Here is a 24,772-nt window from a genome sequence, read left to right as displayed (position 1 = left end):
GTCCAACTGTTTTAGCTTTTCATTTAATTCCACTGTTTCCTTGTTGATTTTCTGTCTGGATGATCTGTCCAATGATGTGAGTGGGGTGTGGAGGTCCCCTACTATTATTGTGTTATTTTTCATATCTTCCTCTAGATTTGTTAATAGTTGCTTTATGAACTTTGGTCCTCCTGTGTTGGGTGCGTAGATATTTATAAGCGTTATTTCTTCTTGATGGAGTGTCCCTTTGATCATTATATATTGTCCCTCTTTGTCTCTCTTTACCTGCCTTATCTTGAAATCTGCTTTGTCTTATATAAATATTGTGACACCTGCTTTCTTTTGTTCTCCATTAGTTTGGAGTACCATCTTCCACCCCTTCACTCTGAGCCTGTATTTGTCATTGGAGCTGAGATGTGTTTCCTATAGGCAAAAAATTGTTGGATCTTGTTCTTCAATCCATCTTGCCACTCTGTGTTTTTTTATTGGAGAGTTCAATCCATTTACATTGAGGGTGATTATTGATGCATTAAGGCTTAATGCTGTCATTATATCACTCATTTTCTGGTTTTCTTGTATTTGCTTAGTTTCTTGTCCTGTGTGTTTTCATCTACCCATTGAATTATGCAGTTTTTTATGATGTGTTTCTTTGTTTTTTCCTTATTTGTTTTTTGTGTCTCTGTTCTGGTTTTTAGTTTAGTGGCTATCCTGAAGTTTGTATTCAGAATCTCATGCATAACACAGTCCATTTGCTGATGGTCTCTTATTTCCTTAGTCTAAACTGATTCAGTCCCTTTCCTCCTTCCTTTCTAAGTTATTATTTGCATATCTTATTCCAACTTGTGTTGTGAGTTTGTGGTTAAAGTGACAAGATTGTCTTTGCTTTTGGTGTTTTCCCTCCCTTTAGCCTAATGCTACAGTTGAATATTTGCTATCTTATTCCTATTCTGTCTACCTATTTGTCTCCTTACTCTGTGTTTTGTGACCCCTTTCTCCCTTTTTTTATTTTTTCAGGTATGAGAGTCTTCTTGAGGATTTCTTGTAGGGGGTGTCTCATGGCTACTAAGTCCCTCAGCTTTTGTTTGTCTGCGAAAGATTTAATTTCTCCCTCATATCTGAAGGATATTTTTGCTGGATAGAGTATTCTTGGCTGAAGATTTTTATCTTTTAAAGTTTTGAATATATCATTCCATTCTCTCCTAGCTTGTAAAGTTTCTGTAGAGAAATCTGCTGAAAGTTTGATAGGGTTTCCTTTGTAGGTTATTTTCTTCTGCCTTGCTTCCCTGAGTATTCTTTCTTTGTCATTCACTTTTGCCAGTTTTAGTACTATATGCCTCACAGTAGGTCTTTTTACATTGACAAATCTAGGAGATCTGAAAGCTTCCTTCACACATATTTCCCTCTCATTCCCTAGATTTGGGAAGCTCTCTGCTATTATTTCTTTGGACACATTTTCTGCTCCATTTTCCTTCTCTTCACATTCTTGAATATCTATAATTCTTATGTTGCATTTCCTAATTGAGTTGGATATTTCATAGAGACTTTCTTCATTTCTTTTTAGTCTTAGTTCTCTCTCCTCCTCTGTCTGGAGCATTTCAACATGTCTATCTTCAATTATGCTGATTTGCTTCTCTATGGTGTCTACATGAGCATTCAGGGAATCTGTATTTTGTTTTATCTCTTCCATTGTGTCTTTCATCTCTAAGATTTCTGATTGATCTTTCTTTATAGTTTCATCCTCTTTTGTGAAGTTTCTCCAGAACTCATTGAATTGTTTCTCTATATTCTCTTTTACCTCATTGAGTTTTTTGATGATAACTATTTTGAATTCATTGTTGTTTAGTTTACTTATTTCTGTGTCCTCAGGAGTGAGTTCTAGGTGCTTGTCATTTTCTCTCTGGTCTGGAGATTTGATGTAGTGTCTGATGTTGGAAGGTTGGGTCTTCCTCATTCTGATATTGTTCAGTTGAAGTTACAGCCTATTGCCACTGGGTGGGGGTCGAGAGCCACATATTCTGAGCCCTCTGCCTTCAGCTGGAACCCCAGGGGCTGGAACTGTGCTGAGCGGGTCAGGGGAGGGGTGATTTCTCCTGCGTGCAGTCCCAGGTTTCCCAATCAGCTCTCACTATCTGGTCTCCCGGGGTCTTGGTTTGATGAGGTCACCCCACACGAAAGCTTTCGCCCCATTAGAGGGCTTTCCGCTAGGCTGAAAGGGCCCTAGGGAGTCCTGGGTGATCCTGCAGACGTGTGACCCCTCCCCTCCTCCTTCCCTCATGAAGCCTCCTGTGGCAGCGACCACAGTCTTTAGGGGAGGGAGTGAAGATCTCTCCTACCCTGTTCCAGCTCCTCCGATGGGGGCTCAAGCCACTCTGCCCTCTGTTGTGTGGCTGCCATGACTCTCTGAGTATTTTTGTTCTTTTAGGGTATTTTCTGTTGAAATATGGTTCCTCCTTTTTGTTGTATGTTGGAGGGGAGAGAGTCCCGGGCAAGTTCACTCCGCCATGATGCTGACATCACTCCCTGTACCAAAACTATGAGGACTTTTAACAAAGATTTATATAAAAGGTATCTACAAAAGGTTTATCACAGGGGGAGTGACATCAACATCATGACTGAGTGAGCTGTTCCCTTAATCTGTCCCCCCTAAGATACAATGAAAAGGACATCTATTAACCAACAGAGTACATCCACACAGCACAAAAGGACATCTGAGAGATCCACACAGCCATACATCTGAAGGTGGGGGGACTAGATCCCTGGGAAACAGTGGAAAGAGGTAAATAAATCTCTTCCTCCACACCAGCAGCAGTGATCTAGGGTGCGAGACCTCATGTGGTAGCCAGTGCATGACTTTGAGAGGAGACGGAGGAACAGGCAGCACTCCGTGAGAACACTTTTGCTCTCGGAGTTGATTCCTAGCCTGTGGGAATGCCCCACACTGAGGTGGCTCAGACACTGTGTGGATGCCCCTACAAAACTGAGCAGCCCAGGGGTACCACCTGTGAATGAAGAGTGCGATTGTGTGCATGAAAGAAAGTGCCACCCCCCCCCCACACACACACATCTGGTGCACCAACTCAGGGTCAGCCAGGGCAGTGAATCCACACCAGAGTGACTGCGTCTGTGTGTGTGTGAAGGAGCAGCAGCCAGAAGGCAAATGCATAGAGCCCTATTGCCCCAACTTCCACCCAATGCAGTGGGTTCAGAGAATACAGCTCCTGCCCCACACCCAGTTGTGGCAGATGGAATCTGCAACCAGATACTATCACTATGTGCCAGCAAAGGTCCACTCTATCAAACACCATGAAGAAATACATTAACACTCCAGAGCAGAAGGTAAATGACAAGTCCCAAGAAACCAATGTTGCAGTTATAGAAATTTACAATCTAAATGACAGAGAATTCAAAGTAGTTATCATAAGGAAACTCAATGAGTTACAAGAAAACTCAGAGAGTTCAATGAGCCCAGGAGTAAAATTAATGAGTGGAAGGAGTTCTTCACAAAAGAGATTGAAACTCTAAGAAAAAATCAAACAAGTGCTGGAGATGAAGAACACAATGAATGAAATAAAAAACAATGTAGAATCCTTAAACAACAGAGCTGACATTATGGAGGACAGAATTAGTAATTTAGGGGCTGGCCCAGTGGTGTAGTGGTTAAGTTCACGTGTTCTGCTTTGGCAGCCCAGGGTTTGCCGTTCACATCCTGGGAGTGGACCTATACACCACTCATCAAACCATGCTGTGGTGGCATCCCACATAGAAGAACCAGAAGGACTTACAACTAGGATATACAACTATGCACCGGGGCTTTGGGGAGGTAAAAAAAAAAAGGAAGATTGGGAACAGATTTTAGCTCAGAGCCAATCTTCCTCTGCTTCAGGTAGGGGAGAAGAGAGAACTAAGACTAAAAAGAAGTGAAAAAATTCTCCAAGAAATATCAGACTCAGTTAGGAAATGCAATATAAGGATTATAGATATTCCAGAGGGAGAAGGAAGGGAGAAAGGAGCAGAGAGCTTGTCCAAAGAAATGACAGTTGAGAACCGGAAGGAACTGGAATTACAAGTAAATGAAGCCAATAGAACTCCTAATTTCATCAATGCAAAAAGACCTTCTCAAAGGCATATATTAGTAAAACTGGCAAAAGTCAATAGCAAAGAAAAAATATTAAGGGCAGTAAGACAAAAGAAAATAAGCTACAAAGGAACCCCTATCAGGCTTTCACTGGATTTCTCAGCAGAAACCTTACAGGCTAGGAGAGAGTGGACTGATACATTCAAAATACTGAAAGACAAAAACTTTCAGCCAAGAATACTCTATCCAGTGAAACTATCCTTCAGATATGATGGAGAAATAAAAACTTTCCCAGGTAAACAAAAACTGGGGGAGTTCATTGCCACAAGACCTGCCTGCCCTCACAAGAAATGATCAAGATGGCCCTCATACCTGAAACAAAACAGAAAAGGTTTGCAAAGCCTTGAGCAAGAGGATAAATAGACAAAATCAGAAAATTGCAGTTCTCTCTCAGAGCAGGTTAGCAAACAATTATAACGTAAAAGATAAAGGGAATGAAAGCATCAAAAATAACTATAAACCCTTAATTTTAATCACAAACCCACAACACAAAATGGAATAAGTGACAACAATAACTTAGGGAAGAGGAAAAGGATGGAACCTGCTTAGGCTAAGGAGATAGGAGTCTGTCAGAAAATGGACTATCTCGTCTACGAGATCTTTTATACAAACCTCATGGTAATCACTAAACAAAAAATCAGAGCACAGATACAAATCATAAATAAAGAGAAAACTGAGAAAGCCATCATAGAAAATCACCAAACTTTAATGGCTGTCAGAAATACATGGAATGAGAAACAAGGGAAATATAGAACAACCGGAAAACAAGAGATCAAATGGCAGTATTAAGCCTTCATATATTGATAATCACTCTAAATGTAAATGGGTTGAATTCTCTAACTGAAAGACACAGAGTGGCTGGATGGATCAAAAAAAAAAGACCAACAATATCCTGCCTCCAGAAAATACGTCTCAGCTCTAAAGACAAACACAGGCTCAGAGTGAACGGATTGAAGATGATACTCCAAGCTAATAGCAAACAAAAGAAAGCAGGTGTTGCCATACTTATATCAGACAAAGCAGACTTCAAGATAAGACAAGCAATAAGAGACAAAGAGAGGCAGTATATAATGATAAAAGGGACACTCCACCAAGAGGACAGACAGTTATGAATATATAGGCACCTAACACAAGAGCACCAAAGTACATAAAGCAACTATTAACAGACCTAAAGGGGGAAATTAACAGCAACACAATAATAGTAGGTGACCTCAACACGACACTTACATCAATGGATAGATCATCCAGACAGAAAGTCAGCAAGGAAATGGAATTCAATGAAAAACTAGACCAGATGAACTTAATAGATATATATAGAACACTATCCCAAAACAGCAGAATATACATTCTTCTCAAGTGCACATGGAACATTCTCAAAAATAGACCATATGTTGGGAAACAAGGCAAGCCTCAATAAATTTGAGAAGCTTCAAATCATATCAAGCATCTTTTCTGACCACAATGCTATGAAACTAGAAATCAACTACAAGAAAAAAACTGGGAAAGTCATGAATATGTGGAGAGTAAACAATATGCTGCTGAACAACCATTGGATCAATGAAGAAATCAAAGGAGAAATCAAAAAAATCTGGAGACAAATGAAAATGAAAACACATCATACCAACTCTTATGGGATGCAGCAAAAGTGGTCCTAAGAGGGAAATTCATAGCAATACAGGCCAACCTCAACAAACAAGAAAAAACTCAAATAGGTAATCTTAAACTGCACCTAACAGAACTAGAAAAAGAAGAAGAAATGAAGCCCAAAGTCAGCAGAAGGAGGGAAATAATAAAAATTGGCACATAAATAAATGAAACAGAAACCAAAAAATAAAAATAAAAACACAGTAGAAAGGATCATTGAAACTAAGAGCTAGTTCTTTGAGAAGATAAACATAACTGACAAACTCTTAGCCAGACTCACTAAGGAAAAAGGAGAGGAGGCTCAAATAAATAAAATTAGAAATGAAAGGGGAGAAATTACAATGGGTACCACAGAAATACAAAGGACTTTAAGAGAATATTATGAAAAACCTAATGCCAACCAACTGGACAACCTCAAAGAAATGGATAAATTCTTAGACTCATACAACCTCCCAAAACTGAATCAAGAAGAAATAGAGAATATGAATAGATCAATCACAAGTAAAGAGATTGAAACAGTAATCAAAAACCTCCAAAAAAAACAAAAAACAAAAAAACAAAAGTCCAGGACCAGATGGCTTCTCTGGAGAATTCTACCAAACATTCAAAGAAGATTTAATACCTATCCTTCTTGAATTATTCCAAAAATTGAAGAAGATGGAATGCTTCCTAATATTCTATGAGGCAAACATCACTCTGATCCCAAAGCCAGATGAGGACAACACAAAGAAGAAAAATTACAGATCAATATCACTAATGAATGTGGATGCAAAAGTCCTCAACAAAATATTGGCAAACTGAATACAGCAATACATGAAAAGGATCATACACCATGATCAAGTGAGATTTATACCAGGGACACAGAGATGGTTCAGCATCTGCAAATCAACCACTGTGATAGACCACATTGACAAAATGAGGAATAAAAATCACATGATCATCTCAACTGATGCAGAGGAAGCATTTGACAAGATCCAACATCCATTTATGATAAAACTCCCAATAGAATAGGTATGGAAGGAAAGTACTTCAACATGATAACGGCCATATATGACAAACCCACAGCCAACACCAGACTCAACAGTGAAAAACTGAAAGCCATCCCTCTGAGAACAGGAACAAGACAAGGGCACCCACTCCCACTACTCTTATTCAACATAGTACTCGAGGTTTTGGCCAGAGAAATTAGGCAAGAAAAAGAAATAAAAGGTATCCATATTGGAAAGGAAGAAGTGAAACTCACTGTTTGCAGATGACATGATTCTATATACAGAAAGCCCTAAAGACTCCATCGGAAAACTATTATAAATGATCAACAACTACAGCAAAGGTGCAGGGTACAAAATCAACTTAGAAAAATCAGTTGCATTTCTATACTCTAATAATGAACTAACAGAAAGATAACTCAAGAATACAGTCCCATTTACAATCACAACAAAAGGAATAAGATATCTAGGAAAAAATTTAACCAAGGAGGTGAAAGACCTATCAATGAAAACTAATAAGACGTTATTGAAAGAAATTGAAGATGACATGAAGAAATGGAAAGATATTCCATGCACGCAGATTGGAAGAATATATGTCCATATTACCTAAAGCAATCTACAGATTCAATGCAATCCCAATAAGAATCCCAATGACATTCTTCACAGAAATAGAACAAAGAATCCCAATATTTATAAGTAAAAACAAAAGACTCCAAATAGCCAAAGCAATCCTGAGAAAAAAGGACAAAGCTGGAGGCATCACGATCCCTGACTTCACAATATAGTACAAAGCTATAGCGATCAAAATAGCATGTTATTGATACAAAAACAGACACACAGATCAATGGAAGAGAAGTGAAAGCCCAGAAATAAAACCATGCATCTATGGACAGCTAATCTTTGACAAAAGAGCCAAGAACATACAATGGAGAAAGGAAAGCCTCTTCAATAAATGGTATCGGGAAAACTGGACAGACACATGCAAAAGAATGAAAGTAGACCATTATCTTATGCCATACACAAAAAGTAACTCAAAATGGATTAAAGACTTGAAGGTAATACCTGAAACCATGAAACTTCTAGAAGAAAATACAGGCAGTACACTCTTTGACATCAGTCTCAGCAGCATCTTTTCAAATACCATGTCTGCTTAGGCATGGGAAACGAAAGAAAAAGCAAACAAGTGGGACTACATCAGACTGAAAAGCTTCTGCAAGGCAAAGGAAACCAGGAACAAAATGAAAAGAGAATCCACCAACTGGGAGAAAATATTTGCAAACCATATATCTGACAAGGGGTTAATCTCCAAAATATATAAAGAACTCATACAACTCAACAACAAAAAAAACAATCTGATCATAAAGTGGGTATAGGATATGAGCAGACATTTTTCCAAAGAAGATATACAGATGGCCAATATGCACAGGAAAAGATGTTTGATATCACTAATCATCAGGAAAATGCAGATCAAAACTACAATGAGATATCACCTTACACCTGTTAGAATGGCTCTAATTACGAAGACAAAAAATAACAAACGTGGAAAAAAGGGAATCCTCCCACACGACTGGTGGGAATGCAAAGTGGTATAGCCACTATGGAAAACAGTATGGAGATTTCTCAAAAAATTAAAAATAGAAAAACCGTGTGACCCAGCCATCCCACTACTGTGTGTTTACCCAAAGAACATGAAATCAACAATCTAAAGAGACTTATGCAGCCCTATGTTCATTGCAGCAGTATTCACAATAGCCAAGACATGGAAGCAACTCAACTCATGAATGGATAAAGATGTAGTGTATATATACAATAGAATACTACTCAGCCATAAAAAAGACAAAATCGTCCCATTTGCAACAACATGGATGGACCTTGAGGGTATTATGTTAAGTAAAATAAGCCAGACACAGAAAGACAAACACCGCATGATTCCACTCGTATGTGGAAAATAAACAAACACATGGACAAAGAGAACAGATTAAGGGTTACCACAGGGGAAGCCGGCTGGGGGTGGACAGAAGGGGTAAAGGGGCACATATATATGGTAATAGATAAAAATTAGAATCCTGGTGATGCATAAGATGTAGTCTATGCAGAAGTTGATAAATAATAATGTACACCTGAATTTCACAATGTTATAAACCTATGACCTCAATAATAAAATACTTTATCACAGTAATAGTTTTAAAAGCATTAGGGAAATGCTAAGAAAGTATTAATATATTCACTTGATGGGAAATTATGGAAAAATTAAAAATGGTATTGAAGAGTATTCTTTTTAATTTTGGAGGGTTTGTAATAAACTCAGATAGTACTAATTCAGAGGTGCAAAATGGCAAGAAGTGAAAAGCAGGTCTCGTTCGCATCTACGTCTCTCAGCTCCAATCCCCTCCTCAGAGGGAACCATTTAAAATGCGTGTGTCTGTTCTTTTTTCTCACCCAAATGGCTTGTTCTACATCTTGTTTTTTTCTGGTGATTATTCCATATCAACACACAAAGATCTTCCTCATTTTCTTTATGCTTGAGTGTGATTCCATTGTGCAGATATATCACAACATATTCAAGTAGTTCTTCATCGATGGACTTTTAGTTGTTTCAAATCTTTCTCTAGAATAACTATGCTGCTATGAATGACTGTATACGTATTTCACTTTGCACATGTGAGAATATATTTCGAGGGTAAATTCTTCAATGTGGAATTGTTGGGTCAAAAGAGATTTTATAGAAATACCATATGATCCAGCTATTCCACTACTGGGTATTTATCCAAAGACAATGAAATCAATACTTCAAAAAAATATATGCACCCCTATGTTCACTGCAGCGTTAGTCACAATAGCCAAGACATGGAAGCCACCCAAGTGCCCATCAACTGATGAATAGATAAAGAAGATGTGATATATATATACAACGGAATACTACTCAGCCATAAAAAACACAAAATTATACCATTTGCAACAACATGTAGGGACCTTGAGGGTGTTATGCTGAGTGAAATAAGTCAGAGAAAGACAAAGACTATATGATTTCACTCATATGTAGAAAATAAACACATAGATAAGGAGAACGGATGGGTGGTTACCAGAGGAGCAGGGGGTGGGGAAGGGTGAAGTGGGTAAAGGGGCACATATGTCTGGTGACGGATGGCAACTAGATTCTTGGTGGTGAACGCGATGTAGTCTATACAGAAAATAAAATACAACGATGTACACTTGAAATTTACACAATATTGTAAGCCAATATGACCTTAATAAAAAAAAGGATAGGTGCATTTAAAATTTTGATGACATGGCCAAATTTCTCTTCACAGAGATTTTCAATTTTTACATGCAAGAGTGTCCATTTGGCCAGCATTGTGTGCTATCAAACTTTTTGCTGGGAAAAATGTGTTTCAGGACTTCAGAAAATACTTCTGAAGTATTGTTAAGTTAAAAAAGGAAGACCCCAGATTTTATGTAGAGTAAGAACTTTTAACCATGCAAATGTATATTATCGGAAGAGATTATGCCAAAATATTAACAGTGATTATCTTAAGTGTATTGATCATTAAATTTCATTATTTCGTAATCACTGTAGTAGTGTCATTTAACTTTGTTAGAAAAATTTCACAAATTTGTTATAGAGCCTTGGATATAGTGCACATTTCCCTTGTGTTTTTACTCATAACACCTGTAAGGGGTTGAGCTTAATACATGAGGAGAGAACGGGTAATATTTTCAGGCAGGATGGACACCTTTCTGCAATTCGCAATTTTGCCACCAGGTGGTGGAAGAGAGTTAAAATTCAGGGATCGCTGAGGCCCGAGCAGCAAAAATGAAGTGCACTGTACCGTGAGAGCTTGTAAGGCTTTCCAAGACTTAAAAATATATATGTATTGGGCCAGCCCGCGGCTGAGTAATTAAGTTCGCGCGCTCCGCTTCCACGGCCCAGGGTTCCGCAGATTCCGGTCCTGGGCGCGGACATGGCCCCGCTCATTAGGCAACGCTGAGGCGGCGTCCCACCTGCCACTGGATGGATCCAAAACCAAAATATACAACTATGTACTGGGGGCATTTGGGGAGGAAAAGCAGAAAAAAAAAAAAAGCAAAGAAAAAAGAAGATTGGCAACAGTTGTTAGCTCAGGGGCCAATCTTTAAAAAAAATTTTTAAAAATACGTATTAAAAGTTAAAACAGACATTTAGAATTGTATCTAAAATATTTGTTCCAAATCTTCAAAACTTCCAGGAAAAATCTTGGTCCTGTCTTTGGCATTTCAGCTTCTTTCATCTCCCCAGTTAGCTGCTATTTCTTACCCCTCCAGCAGCTCAGTCTGTCCATCTGCCCGCTGATGGTGCTGCCAGGCTTCCCTTCCTTCCTTCTAACCCCGCTGCTCTCCGAAGAGATGAACAACCAGATGAATGGATGCATGCCCTTGGAGTGACCCAGGCCTGGAGGCCACCTCTCCATCTTTGCATGTGGATGACTCTACTGGTGGGATTTCATCACCGTGGGACTGGGGGTGGTATTACCAGGCAGAACCTTTTAGCTGTCATTCAAATCATCTCTTTCAAAAGCAATTGTCCTTTCCCTGTGTCTGGACCCAGCTAGAACCTGCTCAGGGAGCAAATGCTTGTCTCTCCAGGCCTGGCCTTGTGGGCTGGGCATCGACACTCAGTTTTGGTACCCCGGACCTTCATCCCCCCCTCCTTGAGCACCTACCCTGCTCCCGGTGGATCTGCCCCGGGAGTAATGTCTGTCTTTGGCCCCGGCCTCCTTTAGAAGGGCAGAGCTCTAACCCAGGCTGCCAACCCTTAAATATGCTGTGATCTTGGGCAAGTCACTCAGCCTCTCTGGGCCTCAGCTTTGGCTCAGGGTGTGTAACATGCAGCGGTAGTTTGTCCCAGAGTACATATTACCACAAAGCAGAGATGGGTCTGCCTCGCCCTGGAGTTACGTTTTTGAGGATGGAAGAGGGGGGAGAGAGGAAGGAAGCTTGGGGCTCCCACTGCTGGGGTGGGATTGCTGGGGAAGGGTCTTAGGTCCTGAGAATGAGGAAGGGGCTGAGCTCCTGGACGCCCTGTGAGGACCCCACTAATGGACCTAGTGTTCAAGGGGAAACAGTATCACTGACTTTTCCACGACTTTTAGACTGAAACGTGCCCCAAGGGCTAACGTGCAGCGCGCGCACCTGGAGTCGTGCACACGACTCGCTGAAGCGTCTACACTTCACGTGATCGCTGGCATTATCGATCCCCAGGCTTTACGGAGCTGACACCCAGTCTACGCAACCACCTTTTGATCAGGCGGGGGCTCCTTCCACACTCCGCTGAGCGTGGATTTCTCTGCGAGGAATTCAGTCGGGGGAAGAGGGAGCTTGTCGGCAGTAACGGAGCCTAATTCGGGCAGACCACAGGGCAAGTTCCTTCCAATCCTTAAAGGTTCCTGGAGGAGGGGTGAATTTAGGGCTCACTAGTTGAGCCTGACGCCGCAAGGCTTGAAATTGGCCTGGGTCCAGGCTCGGGATGCGAAGGCGGCAGGTCGCGTCTCAGATCCCCGCGGGGAGGGAGCGAGGAGCGCGGAGTCGGGCGGCCGGAATCGGGCGTGGTTTAGGACCCGGGGCGGGCCTCCGGCCGGCTGTGGGACTCCGAGGTGGCGGCTGCAGGACCGCGGGCCGTGACTGTCCGGCTGTGACCCACTGCCCGGCTCTGCTCCAGGGGCTGCTCCGCGCGACCATGACGGGCTCACTGTTCAAAGCGAACTTCTGGGTAAGTCTGCGGGGCGGGCGGCAGATCGCCGGCTGGGGACCCCCGGCGGGGGACCACCCAGGACCGCGTGCGGAGCTGGGGGCCCGTGTCCGCCCCCCCGGGGGCACAGCCCGAGCGCACGGAGCGCCGCCGGGCCCTCTCCGCCGGCCCCCAGCTGCAGCGCGTCCTCGGGTCCCGGGCCCCCTGGCGCCCGCGCCCCCACCAGCGCGCGTCCTCCAGCGGACGTCTGTAGCCGGGGCCCCGGAGAGTCGGGACATCCAGCTCTCACCGCACAGATGAGCAAGCCGAGACCCAGAGGGAGCAGCGACCCGTCCGGGCGAGTCGCCGGTGGCCGCGGAGGCTGTGCCGGGAGCGCATTTAGGGGGACTTGGGGTGAGCTCCGCTGGGATGACGGCGGCAGGCGCCCGGAGGGCACCGTCTTTTCCAGGTCCGCGGAATTGCGCAGTCTGTCCGAGCCCGGTTAGCGCCAGACTTCCCTTGCAGACCCTAGAGGGGTTCTCTTGCAGAAGCTTCGCCCAACCCGGCAGCAGTGTTTCCAGAGCCCCCCTCCCCAGGCCTTGGCTCAGCCCAGAAGGAGGCGATGCCTGTGTGAGACCCTCCCAGCTGGTGGGGGCATCACGGCCATGTGGGACGTGCCCAACCAGGAGGCAGCGGATCTGCCTGCCCCTCTTCCTCTGTCTGGTCCTCTTCCCACTGTCCTCTCACTCTCCAGGTGTCCCTCAGGAGTCTGTATCCCCTCCTTCGGAGGAGGAACCACCCTCATCTCTTTAAGGCAGGAACAAGAAGTCAACACACCTCAAAGTTGACCTACAGCTGCCAAGCGGCCCCAGCTTCTTACTTGGGACCCTGCTTGCCTCCGTTTAGCTTCACAGCTGCCTGGCAGGTGCCTGTCTCCCATGGTGGGCTGCTGGGTGGAGAAACCTGGCTCGGTGGCCTTAGGGACACAGTGTAGACCCTTCTAGAGTTTCTGAGGTTCTTCTGGGGCACTGCCCAACTCTAGGGTGCGGGGCTGTGGAGCATCACAGAGAGGATGAACGACCTCACAAGTGGCCCTGTGAGGAGGCCTGGGAATTTGTCAGGTGGATTATAGGACTTTTGGGACCCATGACTGGCGTTGTGGGAAAAAGCAGGGCAGAGAGATCTAACTCTCCCTCCCTCAAAGTGCTACACCCGGTTTTCAGATCTTGGCCTAAATGTGACCCTTCAGGGAAGCCTTTCCTGATTGAGCCCAATAGGCCCTGTCACCTGCTTACATGGCACACATTCAGTTCCTTCATAGCATTTGTTACTTTATGGTTTTGAATTTGGGGGCCTGCAAACACGAGAGCACGTTGTGGACAGGTACTGTGCTGGCTTTCAGTGCCACTGCCGCTTGCACGGGCTGACGCACACTGGGTACTCAGCAAATAGTTGTTGGATGAGTAAAGTGGATCTGTAAGGCCCGCAGGGCGTGTGACCCGATGAGAGCTGCAGCCTCCAGTCCCCAGGGCTCCCAGGCCCCAGTGAAGCTGCTCCGGATGCATACTTGCAGGAGAGCCTGGGGGAGGGGGCAGAAATGAGGCCTGGGTTGAGACTTAGAAGGTGGGTGAAACTCTGGGGGAGAGAACTTTCTGGGCTTATACTTTGAGAAGGTATCTGAGATCCTGAGAGGTAGTTTGCAAAGTGTCGAGGAAAATAATCCATAACCAATCTATAAATGAAAATTTGGGTGAGTTTATTCTGAGCTGTAATCTGAAGATCATGGCCCAGGGCCTCTCTTCCCGAAGGAAGAAAGGGCACCAAAGAAGTGAGGTATACAGAGTGGTTATATACCCCCATACAGGACGTTTCACATATGATTGAAATGTCCCTCCCACAATAGTCACAAGATTGCCCTGTCGGCACAGCACTTGATGGACACAGCAGGTAGTGGGTCTGCTCTCTCACAGGGCATAGCAGGAGGCAAGTCTATCATCTCGAGCTGGGTGGTCACAGGTGAGCGCAGCAATCAATTCCTAGCCTAAGGAAAGATGCTTAATCCTTAAGGAGATCCCAACGTTGGGAGGGGGAGGGAAGTCGCACCTTTATCTCAAGGGCCTTTGTTCTTGCCATAGGGAATATCTAAAGCAGATATACAATGCATGCTCAACAGCCACGGTCAGGCCCTTTTGGAAAGATAAGGTCAGGCTGAATTAGGTTTATACCAAATGGCTTCCTCATATTCTCCAATATATCCTATTGCTTGCCATTTTCATTTGTCAAAAGGTTGTCTTCCATCTCTAATTTCCCGTGACACTTTATGTCAAATAATAAAAACAATAATAGCTAACATTACTGTGCAGAGAGTGTGTGGCATACACTATTCTAAATGCGTTACACACACAGCTCATCTAAGCCTCAGAACTACCCTGTGGGGTAGCTTACTTACTATCACATTTTCAGATGAGGAAACTGAGTGGCAGAGAGGTGAAGCAACATTCCCAAGGTCCTAGAGCTGTTCACTGGTTGAGCAGCACTCTGCGGGAACTAAATGCTCAGTGGGTGCCTTCAAGGAGGCTGGTGCTTAGCGATCATCCCAGCAGAGTGGTCTGCATAGTCCCTTTGGCACTGCCAGAGGTCACGGCAGGTCACCATTGCACCTTCATGTGGGTATATCTTTCTCCTTTAGCTCCAGCTGTGAGCTCCTGGAGGGTAGGCACTGGTGTCGTCATTGGCTGAGCCCCCAGCATCTGCCATAGTGCCTTGCATATGGATGCTCAGGAATCAGGCAGATGAGACAGTCAGTCAGGACTTGGGAGAAACTGTTGGGGACATCAGGGGCTGCCTGCAATGCAAGGCTTTCACACTCTCAGGGGGTAGCGGGGGCAAGGCTGTTGTGAGCAGTGGGGGGATGGCAGTAACTTTCAGGTTTCAAGGATGAGAAGATTGTGATCGGATAAGGTAGAAACCTTGGGAAACACAAGTGGGAATCCGGTGACTGAATTTAATAAATATTTATAACGTACTTTCTCCTTGTAAGGAGCTCTAGTGGAGGTGGCCTTTGCAAGGGTAAGACCACCATCTTGGTTAGATTCCTCATGAGGAAGCGAAGCGGAGAGGACAAGCTTTGAGAGGTTGAAATAGCTTGCCTGAGATCACCTCTCTAGAAAGGGGCAGACCGCGATTCAAAGCCAGCCAGTCCACCTCAGAGTCTCTGCGGTCACTGATGACCCTTCTGTACTTCATGCTGTTCCATATACTCTTGCCTGGACACACATCAAGGGCCTTGATGCTTGGCCTCAAGAATGTGGAAGGGGAAGGGGCAGGGGGTGGGGAGAGTCCAGCAGGGGCCAAGGAATCGGGCCCAGGAGTGGAAAGGGTCTGTTCCAGGGTGGAGACCATAGGGAGGGGGAGAAGAGGAGACTGGCGGGAGGAGGGTAGAAGAGGTCAGAGCCACAGGACAAGGCCGCCGGTTGAAGGTGAGCAGAATGGGAGAGGAAAGGAGGGCTGGGAGGAGGCTCCATGTAAGGCGAACTGGAGAATAAGGTGCAGGCCCCCGAAATGAGGAAGTCAGGAGGAGGAACTGGTTTGTGGGGAAAGAAGGAGGAGGAGGAGGCAGAAGCGATATTAACAATATTTAACCACAGCAGTAGCACCGGTGAGGACCAAAGCCAGCAGCATCCTGCAGCTCCCCCAAAGCCTTCGGCCCCCAGTACCACGCCAGGGTTGCTGGCTTCCGGGGGGAGGGGGGGGTCTCGGGAGAGGAATGTCTTGGAGAGGGGACAGGGTGCCAGGTGGCAGAGTTTGGAAGTATTTAAATGTTTTAACAACCAGTGCAAACATGTCATTGAGTACTTCCTGGTGTCTGGTGGTCAACATGCCGGGTTTGACGGCCTGGTGGACATGGCCATCGTGAAAAGGTGTCCAGGCAAGAGTGTACGGAACAGCATGAAGTACAGAAGTGACCACAGAGGCTCTGAGGTGGACTGGCTCGGTTTGAATCCCAGTCTGCCCCTGTCTAGCTAGGTGATCTTGGGCAAGTTATTTCAACCTCTCAAGCCTCAGTTTTTCCATGTATACAAATGGGAGTAATAACAGTATCAACTCCATAGGATTTTGTGGGGATTAAACCAGAGTTTAATATAGTGCCAGGCACATAGTAAGCACTTGTGATTGTCAGCTATTATTATCATCAGCAGAGAGGTGACAATTAAGGGAAGTAGGCGACAGTCATTCAAGGAGAAAGAATGAAGAGTTAAGAAGCACTCTTGGTGAATGCCTGTGTTTAGGCCAGAGGAGAGAAGGGACAGAGAAAGAGAGGCAGAGATGTACCATACAACCAGGACAGAGCCATCAAAGACAGGCCCAAGAGAGGAATGTTCCGTGAAGTTTTTTTTTTTTATTGAGTTAATGATAGGTTACAATCTTGTGTGATTTCAGTTGTATATTAATGTTTGTCATTCGTGTTGTAGGTGCACCATTTCACCCTTTGTGCCCACCCCCTACCCCACCTTTCCCCTGGTAGCCATTAATCTGTTCTCTTTGTCCACATTTTTAAATTCCTCATATGAGTGGAGTCATACAGAGATTAACCTTCTCTAACTGGCTTATTTCACTTAACATAATTCCCTCAAGGTCCATCCATGTTGTTGCAAATGGGATGATTTTGTTCTGTTTTGCAGCTGAGTAGTATTCCATTGTATATATATACCACATCTTCTTTATCCATTCGTCTGTTGATGGGCACTTAGGTTGCTTCCATGTCTTGGCTATTGTAAATAATGCTGCAATGAACATTGGGGTGCATGGGACTTTTGGAATTGCTGACTTCAAGCTCTTTGGATAGATACCCAGTAGTGGAATGGCTGGATCGTATGGTAGTTCTATTTTTAATTTTTTGAGGAATCTCCATACTGTTTTCCATAGTGGCTGCACTAGTTTGCATTCCCACCAGCAGTGTATGAGGGTTCCATTCTCTCCACAACCTCTCCAACATTTGTTACTATTAGATTTATATATTTTTGTCATTCTAATGGGTAAGGTGATATCTTAGTGTAGTTTTGATTTGCATTTCCCTGATGATCGGCGATGATGAGCATCTTTTCATGTGCCTATTGGCCATCCGTATATCTTCTTTGGAGAAATGTCTGTTCATGTCTCCAGCCCATTTTTTGATCGGGGTGTTTGATTTTTTGTTGTTGAGTTGTGAGAGTTCTTTATATATTATGGATATTAAGCCTTTGTCAGATATATGACTTGCAAATATTTTTTCCCAGTTAGTGGGTTGTTTTTTTGTTTCAATCCTGTTTTCATTTGCCTTGGAGAATCTCTTTAGTCTGGTGAAGTCCCGTTTGTTTATTCTTTCTATTGTTTCCCTTCTCTGAGAAGACTTGGTGTCTGAAAAGGTCCTTTTAATACTGATGTCAAAGAGTGTACTGTCTACGTTTTCTTCTAGAAGGCTTATGGTTTCAGGTCTCACCTTTAGGTCTTTGATCCATTTTCAGTTTATTTTGGTGAATGGTGAAAAAGAATGGTCAATTTTCATTCTTTTGCATATTGCTTTCCAGTTTTCCCAGCACCATTTGTTGAAAAGACTTTCTTTTCTCCATTGTATGCACTCAGCTCCTTTGTCGAAGATAAGCTGTCCATAGATGTGTGGTTTTATTTCTGGGCTTTCAATTCTGTGCCATTGATCTGTGCACCTGTTTTTGTACCAGTACCATGCTGTTTTGATTACTGTAGCTTTGTAGTAAGTTTTGAAGTCAGGGATTGTGATGTCTCTCGTTTTGTTCTTTTTTCTCAGGATTGTTTTAGCAATTCGGGGTCTTTTGTTGCCCCATATAAATTTTAGGATTCTTTGTTCTAATTCTGTAAAGAATGTCATTGGGATTCTGATTGGGATAGCGTTGAATCTGTAGATTGCTTTAGGTAGAACAGACATTTTAACTATGTTTATTCTTCCAATCCATGTACATGGAATGTCTTTCCATCTCCTTATGTCGTCATCCAATTCTCTCAGAAAGGCCTTGTAATTTTCATTATATAGGTCCTTCACTTCCTTAGTTAAATTTACCCCGATGTTCCGTGAAGTTTAGAGGCCCATGGTTAAGTTAGGTTGATCTTCCTGGAAAAGGTATGAGTCAGCACATATTTCATAATTATATTCAAATGCCCCATGGGGAGTTTATTTAAAGGAACCCGGTGGACCTGTTTGAAGAGAGAATACTCTGTTCTTTAAAGCTGGGATCAGCCCCAACTGAGTTTGCCTGACATGATGCTCGCCCGTGTGTCGTTTCTCTTTCATCTTTTCCTACACGTACCTTCTTTGTGGCATCATGGTTAAACAGTGCTGTGTAATTTATCTTGGTTAATGTTGATGGTATCTTGTCAAAATAAGATGATGACCCTGGATGTGATTTCTAGAGCTCCAGGGAAGTGGCCGGGCCACCGTAGAGGAAAAAATCCCAGTCTTTGGCATGATCAGACACAAGTGTCTTCCAGATGAGGACATGCACAGAGGACTGTAGAACCTGTTTGAGACAAGGTAGATGTCCTCCCACTCCAGGAGACCCCACGTTCCTGACTTGGGTGTGAGGCCTGACCTGTCCCTGTATGCCCTTTAGATCCTCATTTTGACCCAGCCTTCCTGATTCTCAAGGCTTTTGGTCTAGACCAGCTTCCTAGTGCCTGTCCCAACCCTCTGCCCCGCCCCTCCCCGACCTGCAGTGGGCGGGGCCTCTCTGCTCCGCCTGGGGAAGTCTTGGGCCTGTTTGAACTTGCTCATTGCCCCCCTGTCCACCCAGGGCTGTCCCTCTGCTCCAAACCTTTGACCAGTTTGGAATCTTGTCATTCTGGGGCCTTACCAGAGCTTGAGCTGCTGTGCATCCAGCTTTGCTCGATGACTTTTCTCTATACGCTGCCCTGGATCAGTACGGGAGGCTGCCTTTTTTCCTTAAATAAATGGAGAAGAAAATGGTTTGTCACACAGACCCTTCATGCTGACTCCACACACTATTTTATACAGTGCCTAGGCCGTTGTTTTAAGTTTTTAATACTCTCTCTTGGAAACTGGTCCCTAAAAACACAGCAATAGGGCCATTTTGTATTGTCTTGCCTAATGGCAAAAGGCAAGGTGAAGTCATTGACAATTCCCCTCTCCAGTTCATTCCTAGCAGCACGTGGCATCTATCTTTAAAATAATTATCAAAATCCTTTTTTCTTGTTTTATCTTCCTAAAAATTTACTAAGAGAGGCGTAGGACCTATCTTTTAAGGGAAGTAAAAAAATTCCAGCTTTTCTCAGCATCATTATGCAGAAACTCCTTAGCTTTTCCTTCTGGTAGTTACCACCATTTTATAAAATAATGTGATTATACCTGCTGCTTCTTGATAGAGGAGTTTTAAACATTATCTATTAACTTATTGCCGTAATAGAGATTTAGCTCTTTTATATCACCACCTCTACTTCCCTATGTAATTATGTCATTAGTCATAACCCTTTATTTAGAAATAATTTCAGGCGCCCGGCCCGGTGGCGCAGCGGTTAAGTGTGCGCGTTCCTCTTCTCTGCGGCCCGGGGTTCGCCGGTTTGAATACCGGGTGAGGACATGGCACCACCTGGCACGCCATGCTGTGGCAGGCGTCCCACATATAAAGTAGAGGAAGATGGGCATGGAGGTTAGCTCAGGGCCAGTCTTCCTCAAAAAAATTAAGTAAAAGAAAAATAGAGATAATTTCGAAGTTACAGAAATCTCAAGAGTGTAAAGAATTCACGTATACCCTTCGCTCAGATTCCCCAGGGTTGAATCCCACTTGCTTTATTAGTCTCTCTCTCGATAGATGTACATACTTTTCCCTAAACCATTGAGCATATATATCACTGTTCTGAAATCGGTAATCGCTGTTTATGCTGTCACAGCACATGAAGATGGTTTACATCAAATCTAAGTAGCATGCTATGATTATGTCTCCATTCTTGTTTTTTCTGCGCTTTCTAATTGCTTTTTTTTTCATTATTCACCTTTGTTACAGGCATTTTTTTTTAAAATGCTCTAGTATATCAGGTGTTTGTTTAAATAAATTATTTAACATGAACAAGAGCGTTGAATCACAGATTGGACTCATATAGTGAATGCAGAGTCCAGAGGTTGGTGTCTCAGAGGCTCATTATTGCAAGGCCTAAAAACACATGCAACACATGCATACATAAATACACCTACAGTAGGAAAAGTTCATCCTGAATTCAAAAGGATTTGGTATTTGCAAAACATAGTATAAGTATGTACGGTGGATGCCTGTTAATTTATGGTTTTTCTGGTGAAAGCATCTATAGATTACAGCAGCCAGTCAAGGCTGTATATTGGTTACACTCATGCCTTGGTATCTGCCCCAGAGGATTGGTTCCAGGACCTCAGCAGATACCAAAATACACAGACACTCAAGTAGCTTATATAAAATGGCATAGTATTTGCATATAACCTACATATGTCTTCCCATATACTTTAAATCATCTTTATATTACTTATTATACTTAATAAAATGAAAATGCTATGTAAGTAGTTGTTACACGGTATTGTTTAGAGAACAATGACAAGAAAAAAGTATCTGTAGATGTTCAGGACGGTGGCAACCATCACGGCCTTTGGACCCGCAGTTGGTTGAATCTGCAGATGCAGGAGCCCGTGGATACACAGGGCCGAGTGAGTGTGTATTTAAATATATACAATATCCAGAGTACCTCTAGGTATATAAGTAATGGATAGTTTTACAATTAACTTTTATAATTCTCGTTTCCTATCTCTTAAATGCAATCAGAATATCCATTTTTGTACATACTTTGTTACAGCATAAGTAGCATCTAAATTTTAGTATTAACGAAAAGCTCACCCTGAGTAGGAATTAGCTGACGTTTTTCTTTCTTTACCTAGTCAAGAAATTTATAGCTTTAGCAAAAAAGAGCTTTAAATAAGAGCGTCTGAGGCAGGCCCGGTGGTGCAGGGATTAAGTTCACACACTCCGCTTTAGCACCCCGGGGTTCGCTGATTTGGATCCCAGGTGCTGACCTACTCATCACTTATCAAGCCATGCTGTGGCAGGCATCCCACATATAAAATGGAGGAAGATGGGCACAGATGTCAGCTCAGGGCCAGTCTTCCTCAGCAAAAAAAAAAAAAAAAAATTAAATAAATAAGAGGATCTGTTGGTTAGCTTCCTCAAATATCATTGTAATTTTTAAAAATATCGAACTATTAAAAGTTTCTAACTAAATAAACGAGGATGCGTTCAGCTCATTCAGTAAGATATTGTTGCCAGGAATTTAAAAACTCCTGTATATTATGAAAATCCTTGAAGATTGCAGAACCCAGAAAAGTCAGGCGGCGGGAGTCCAGATATTTTGGACCCCAGTGTTCAAATAGCTGCTGTGAGTCTTACAACCTCCAACGGCTTCAGAGCCTACCTCAGAGTCGTAGGCTTCTTGTTTTCCAAATGGTATGTGTGTGAGAAAGTAAGAAAGTCAGACTTCTCAAAGACACAGCAGACTTTGGCTTGCTTGTTTAAACCTGCTTTCTGGGATTAGCTCTATCTTACTTTGTGCATTTTAGGCTGAAGATTAGACAAGGGTCAAGTAGGAGATTTCCACACATCTGTAGATGTTTGTTCTTCATAAGAAGAGGAAAGCTTTTCCCCAGTTGGCCCTAATGTTCCTGTCTTTAACTCTTTGCACTATTTGTATGTGTCAGGAGGCTCAGCGCAGCACAGGGCATTTTTAAACTCCAATGCACAAATCCATGACATTCGTCATTATCTTTGGAAGCTATTATTACAGCCTGAAAGCTCACTTTCAAATATGGCTGTTACGTTAGCATTGACCAGGTCACACTGGATTGCATTAGTGAATTAGACACCAGTTGAAGACTTTCTTTTTTTTGCTTGAGGAAGATTAGCCCTGAGCTAACATCTGCGCCAATCTTCCTCTATTTTGTATGTGCATCACTGGCATAGCATGGCTTGTCGAGTGGTGTGGGTCCACACTTGAGATTCAAACCTGTGAACTCGGGCCACGGAAGCGGAGCGTGCGAACTTAACCTCTATGCCATGGGGCCAGCCCCAAAGACGTTCTTTTTTAACAGAAATTATCACGGGAGGCTGGCCTGTGGCGTAGTGGTTAAGTTCAGCATGCTCTGCTTCGGCCGCCCCAGTTCGCGGGTTTGGATCCCAGGCGCGGACCTATACCACTTGTTAGCCATGCTGTGGTGGTGACCCACATATAAAGTGGAGGAACATTGGCACAGGTGTTAGCTCAGAGCTAATCTTCCTAAAGCAAAAAAAAAAATAAAGAGAAAAAAAGAGAAACATTGGCAACAGATGTTAGCTCAGGGCTAATCTTCCCCCAGCACACACACAAAAACGAAATTATCACAGCTAAATATTTTTGAAAGTAAAACAAAAGAGTATTCTTAGGTATTTAAATGCTGTATTTACTTGCTATTCTTCTTTTTTTTTTTTAAAAAAGGCTGAAGTGATCTTAAATATTTTTTCACAGATGACTGTTCATTCTTTAAATATTTTACTGCTTGTTTATGGGGGTAGATTCCAGTTTCAAGTGCTTTTGTAAATCCCCAAGAATGGTTCCAAAAGTTCCACCTACCTCCATGACATCATTGTTTTTACAACTGTATTTTAGGAGAGGGAAACATACACTCAGAGAATAAAGAATAAGAGAAGTTTACTGACAGAGCATGGCTGATCCCTGCCTCACACCCACAACGTTCACACTGTGAAGTGCACACATGAAACTACTTGCTCCCCCTCCAGAGGACAGGGGAAACGGGTGGGGAGATGTTCTCTTGGCCCCATTCCCAAGCCTTTGCGCTGACCTCTACTCCTGCCTCCAGGTCTTGGTTAGGAGAGTTTTTCTGAAAGTCTGATGCCTACTTCTCACAGTACACCTCTCCCTCTATATTTAATCATCTGTTTCCATCCCTGTCTTCCTTGCTAGACTAGGGTTAACTTACCTCGTATTTGCCTCTGTGTCCCTAGAGCTTGACACAGTTCTGAGAACAGAGTATGTGCTCAATAAATGAGCACTGAAGTCTCACCTACTTGAAGTAAAAAGAGGCACCCATTGCCCTTCACCTCCTACTCACACTTACATATACGTGATATTCAGGGGCCATGCAACTGAATGTGTGGCCGTTTTTTTTTTAGTCTGTTACCACATTCTGTTATTGTGGTAAAATATACCTAACATAAAATCTACCATCTTAAACTTTTTTAAAGGTACAGTTTAGTGGTATTAAATACTTCACATTGTTGTGCAACCATCGCTGCCATCCATCCCCATAACTTGTTTCATCTTGTAAAACTGAAAATCTAAACCCATTAAACAATAACTCCCATTCTTCTTTACCCCGGCTCCTGGCAACCACCATTATAGTTCTGCCACCATGATTTTGGCTGCTCTGAGTACCTCATGCAAATGGAATGGTACAGTATTTGTCTTTTTTGTGACTGGCTTATTTCACATAGCATAATGTCCTTAGGTTTATCCACGTTGTAGCATGTTAGAATTTCCTTTTTTTTTTAAGTAATACAAATTTTATTTATCAATATATTTGGCTTTTAACAAATAAAACTTGATCAAATATCAAATATTTTCTGAAAAAACATTTTTTAACCAGGAAAATAACCTGCTTCCCAGGAAACTTTACACTTTATTCATTTAAAACAGTGATAAATTATATGTTATTCAGTTTTATATGTGAAATTTTCCCCCACTATTTCCACCAAATTTGTCTGCAATTTCCTAACTTTTTAAGGCTGAATAATATTCCATTGTATGTATTTACTACATTTTGCTTATCCATTTATCTGTTGATGGACACGAGTTACTTTCACCTTTTAGCTATTGTGAATAATGCTGTTGCGAACACGGGTGTTCAAATATTTCTTCAGGACCTTCCTTCAGTTCTTTTTGGTATATACCCAGAAGTGTAATTGCTGGATCATATTGTAATTCTATTTTTAATTTTGCGAGGAACTGCCATATGTTTCCCACAGTAGCTGTACCATTTTACATTCCCATCAACAGTGCAGAAGGGTTCCAGTTTCTCCATATCCACACCAACCCTTGTTGCTTTCTTTTTTTTTGATAGTAGCTATCCTAATGGGTGTAAGGTAGTATCTCACTGTAGTTTTGATTTGCATTTCCCTAATGATTAATGATAAGCTTAATTGGCCATCGTGTATCTTCTTTGAAGAAATGTCTATTTAAGTGGCTGGCCCAGTGGTGCAGTGGTTAAGTTCACATGTTTTGCTTCGGTGG

General features: G+C 42.9%; 1 protein-coding gene across 1 annotated transcript in view; it reads left to right on the top strand.

The window, feature by feature from the left end:
* Positions 1-11,929: 11,929 nt before the first annotated feature.
* Positions 11,930-24,772, top strand: part of PSTPIP2 (proline-serine-threonine phosphatase interacting protein 2) — a 76,317-nt gene continuing 63,474 nt past the window's right edge. Inside the window, exon 1 of the mRNA XM_023647736.2 lies at positions 11,930-12,490. Within this exon, the coding sequence (XP_023503504.2) occupies positions 12,248-12,490 (243 nt within the window). The 5' untranslated portion in view covers positions 11,930-12,247. The remainder of the gene's footprint in view (positions 12,491-24,772) is intronic.

The sequence above is a fragment of the Equus caballus genome, chromosome 8, assembly GCF_041296265.1.
Source record: "Equus caballus isolate H_3958 breed thoroughbred chromosome 8, TB-T2T, whole genome shotgun sequence".
Taxonomy (NCBI): domain Eukaryota; kingdom Metazoa; phylum Chordata; class Mammalia; order Perissodactyla; family Equidae; genus Equus; species Equus caballus.
The sequence above is the reverse complement of the archived record's forward strand: the minus strand, read 5'-3'. Positions and strand labels throughout refer to the sequence as shown.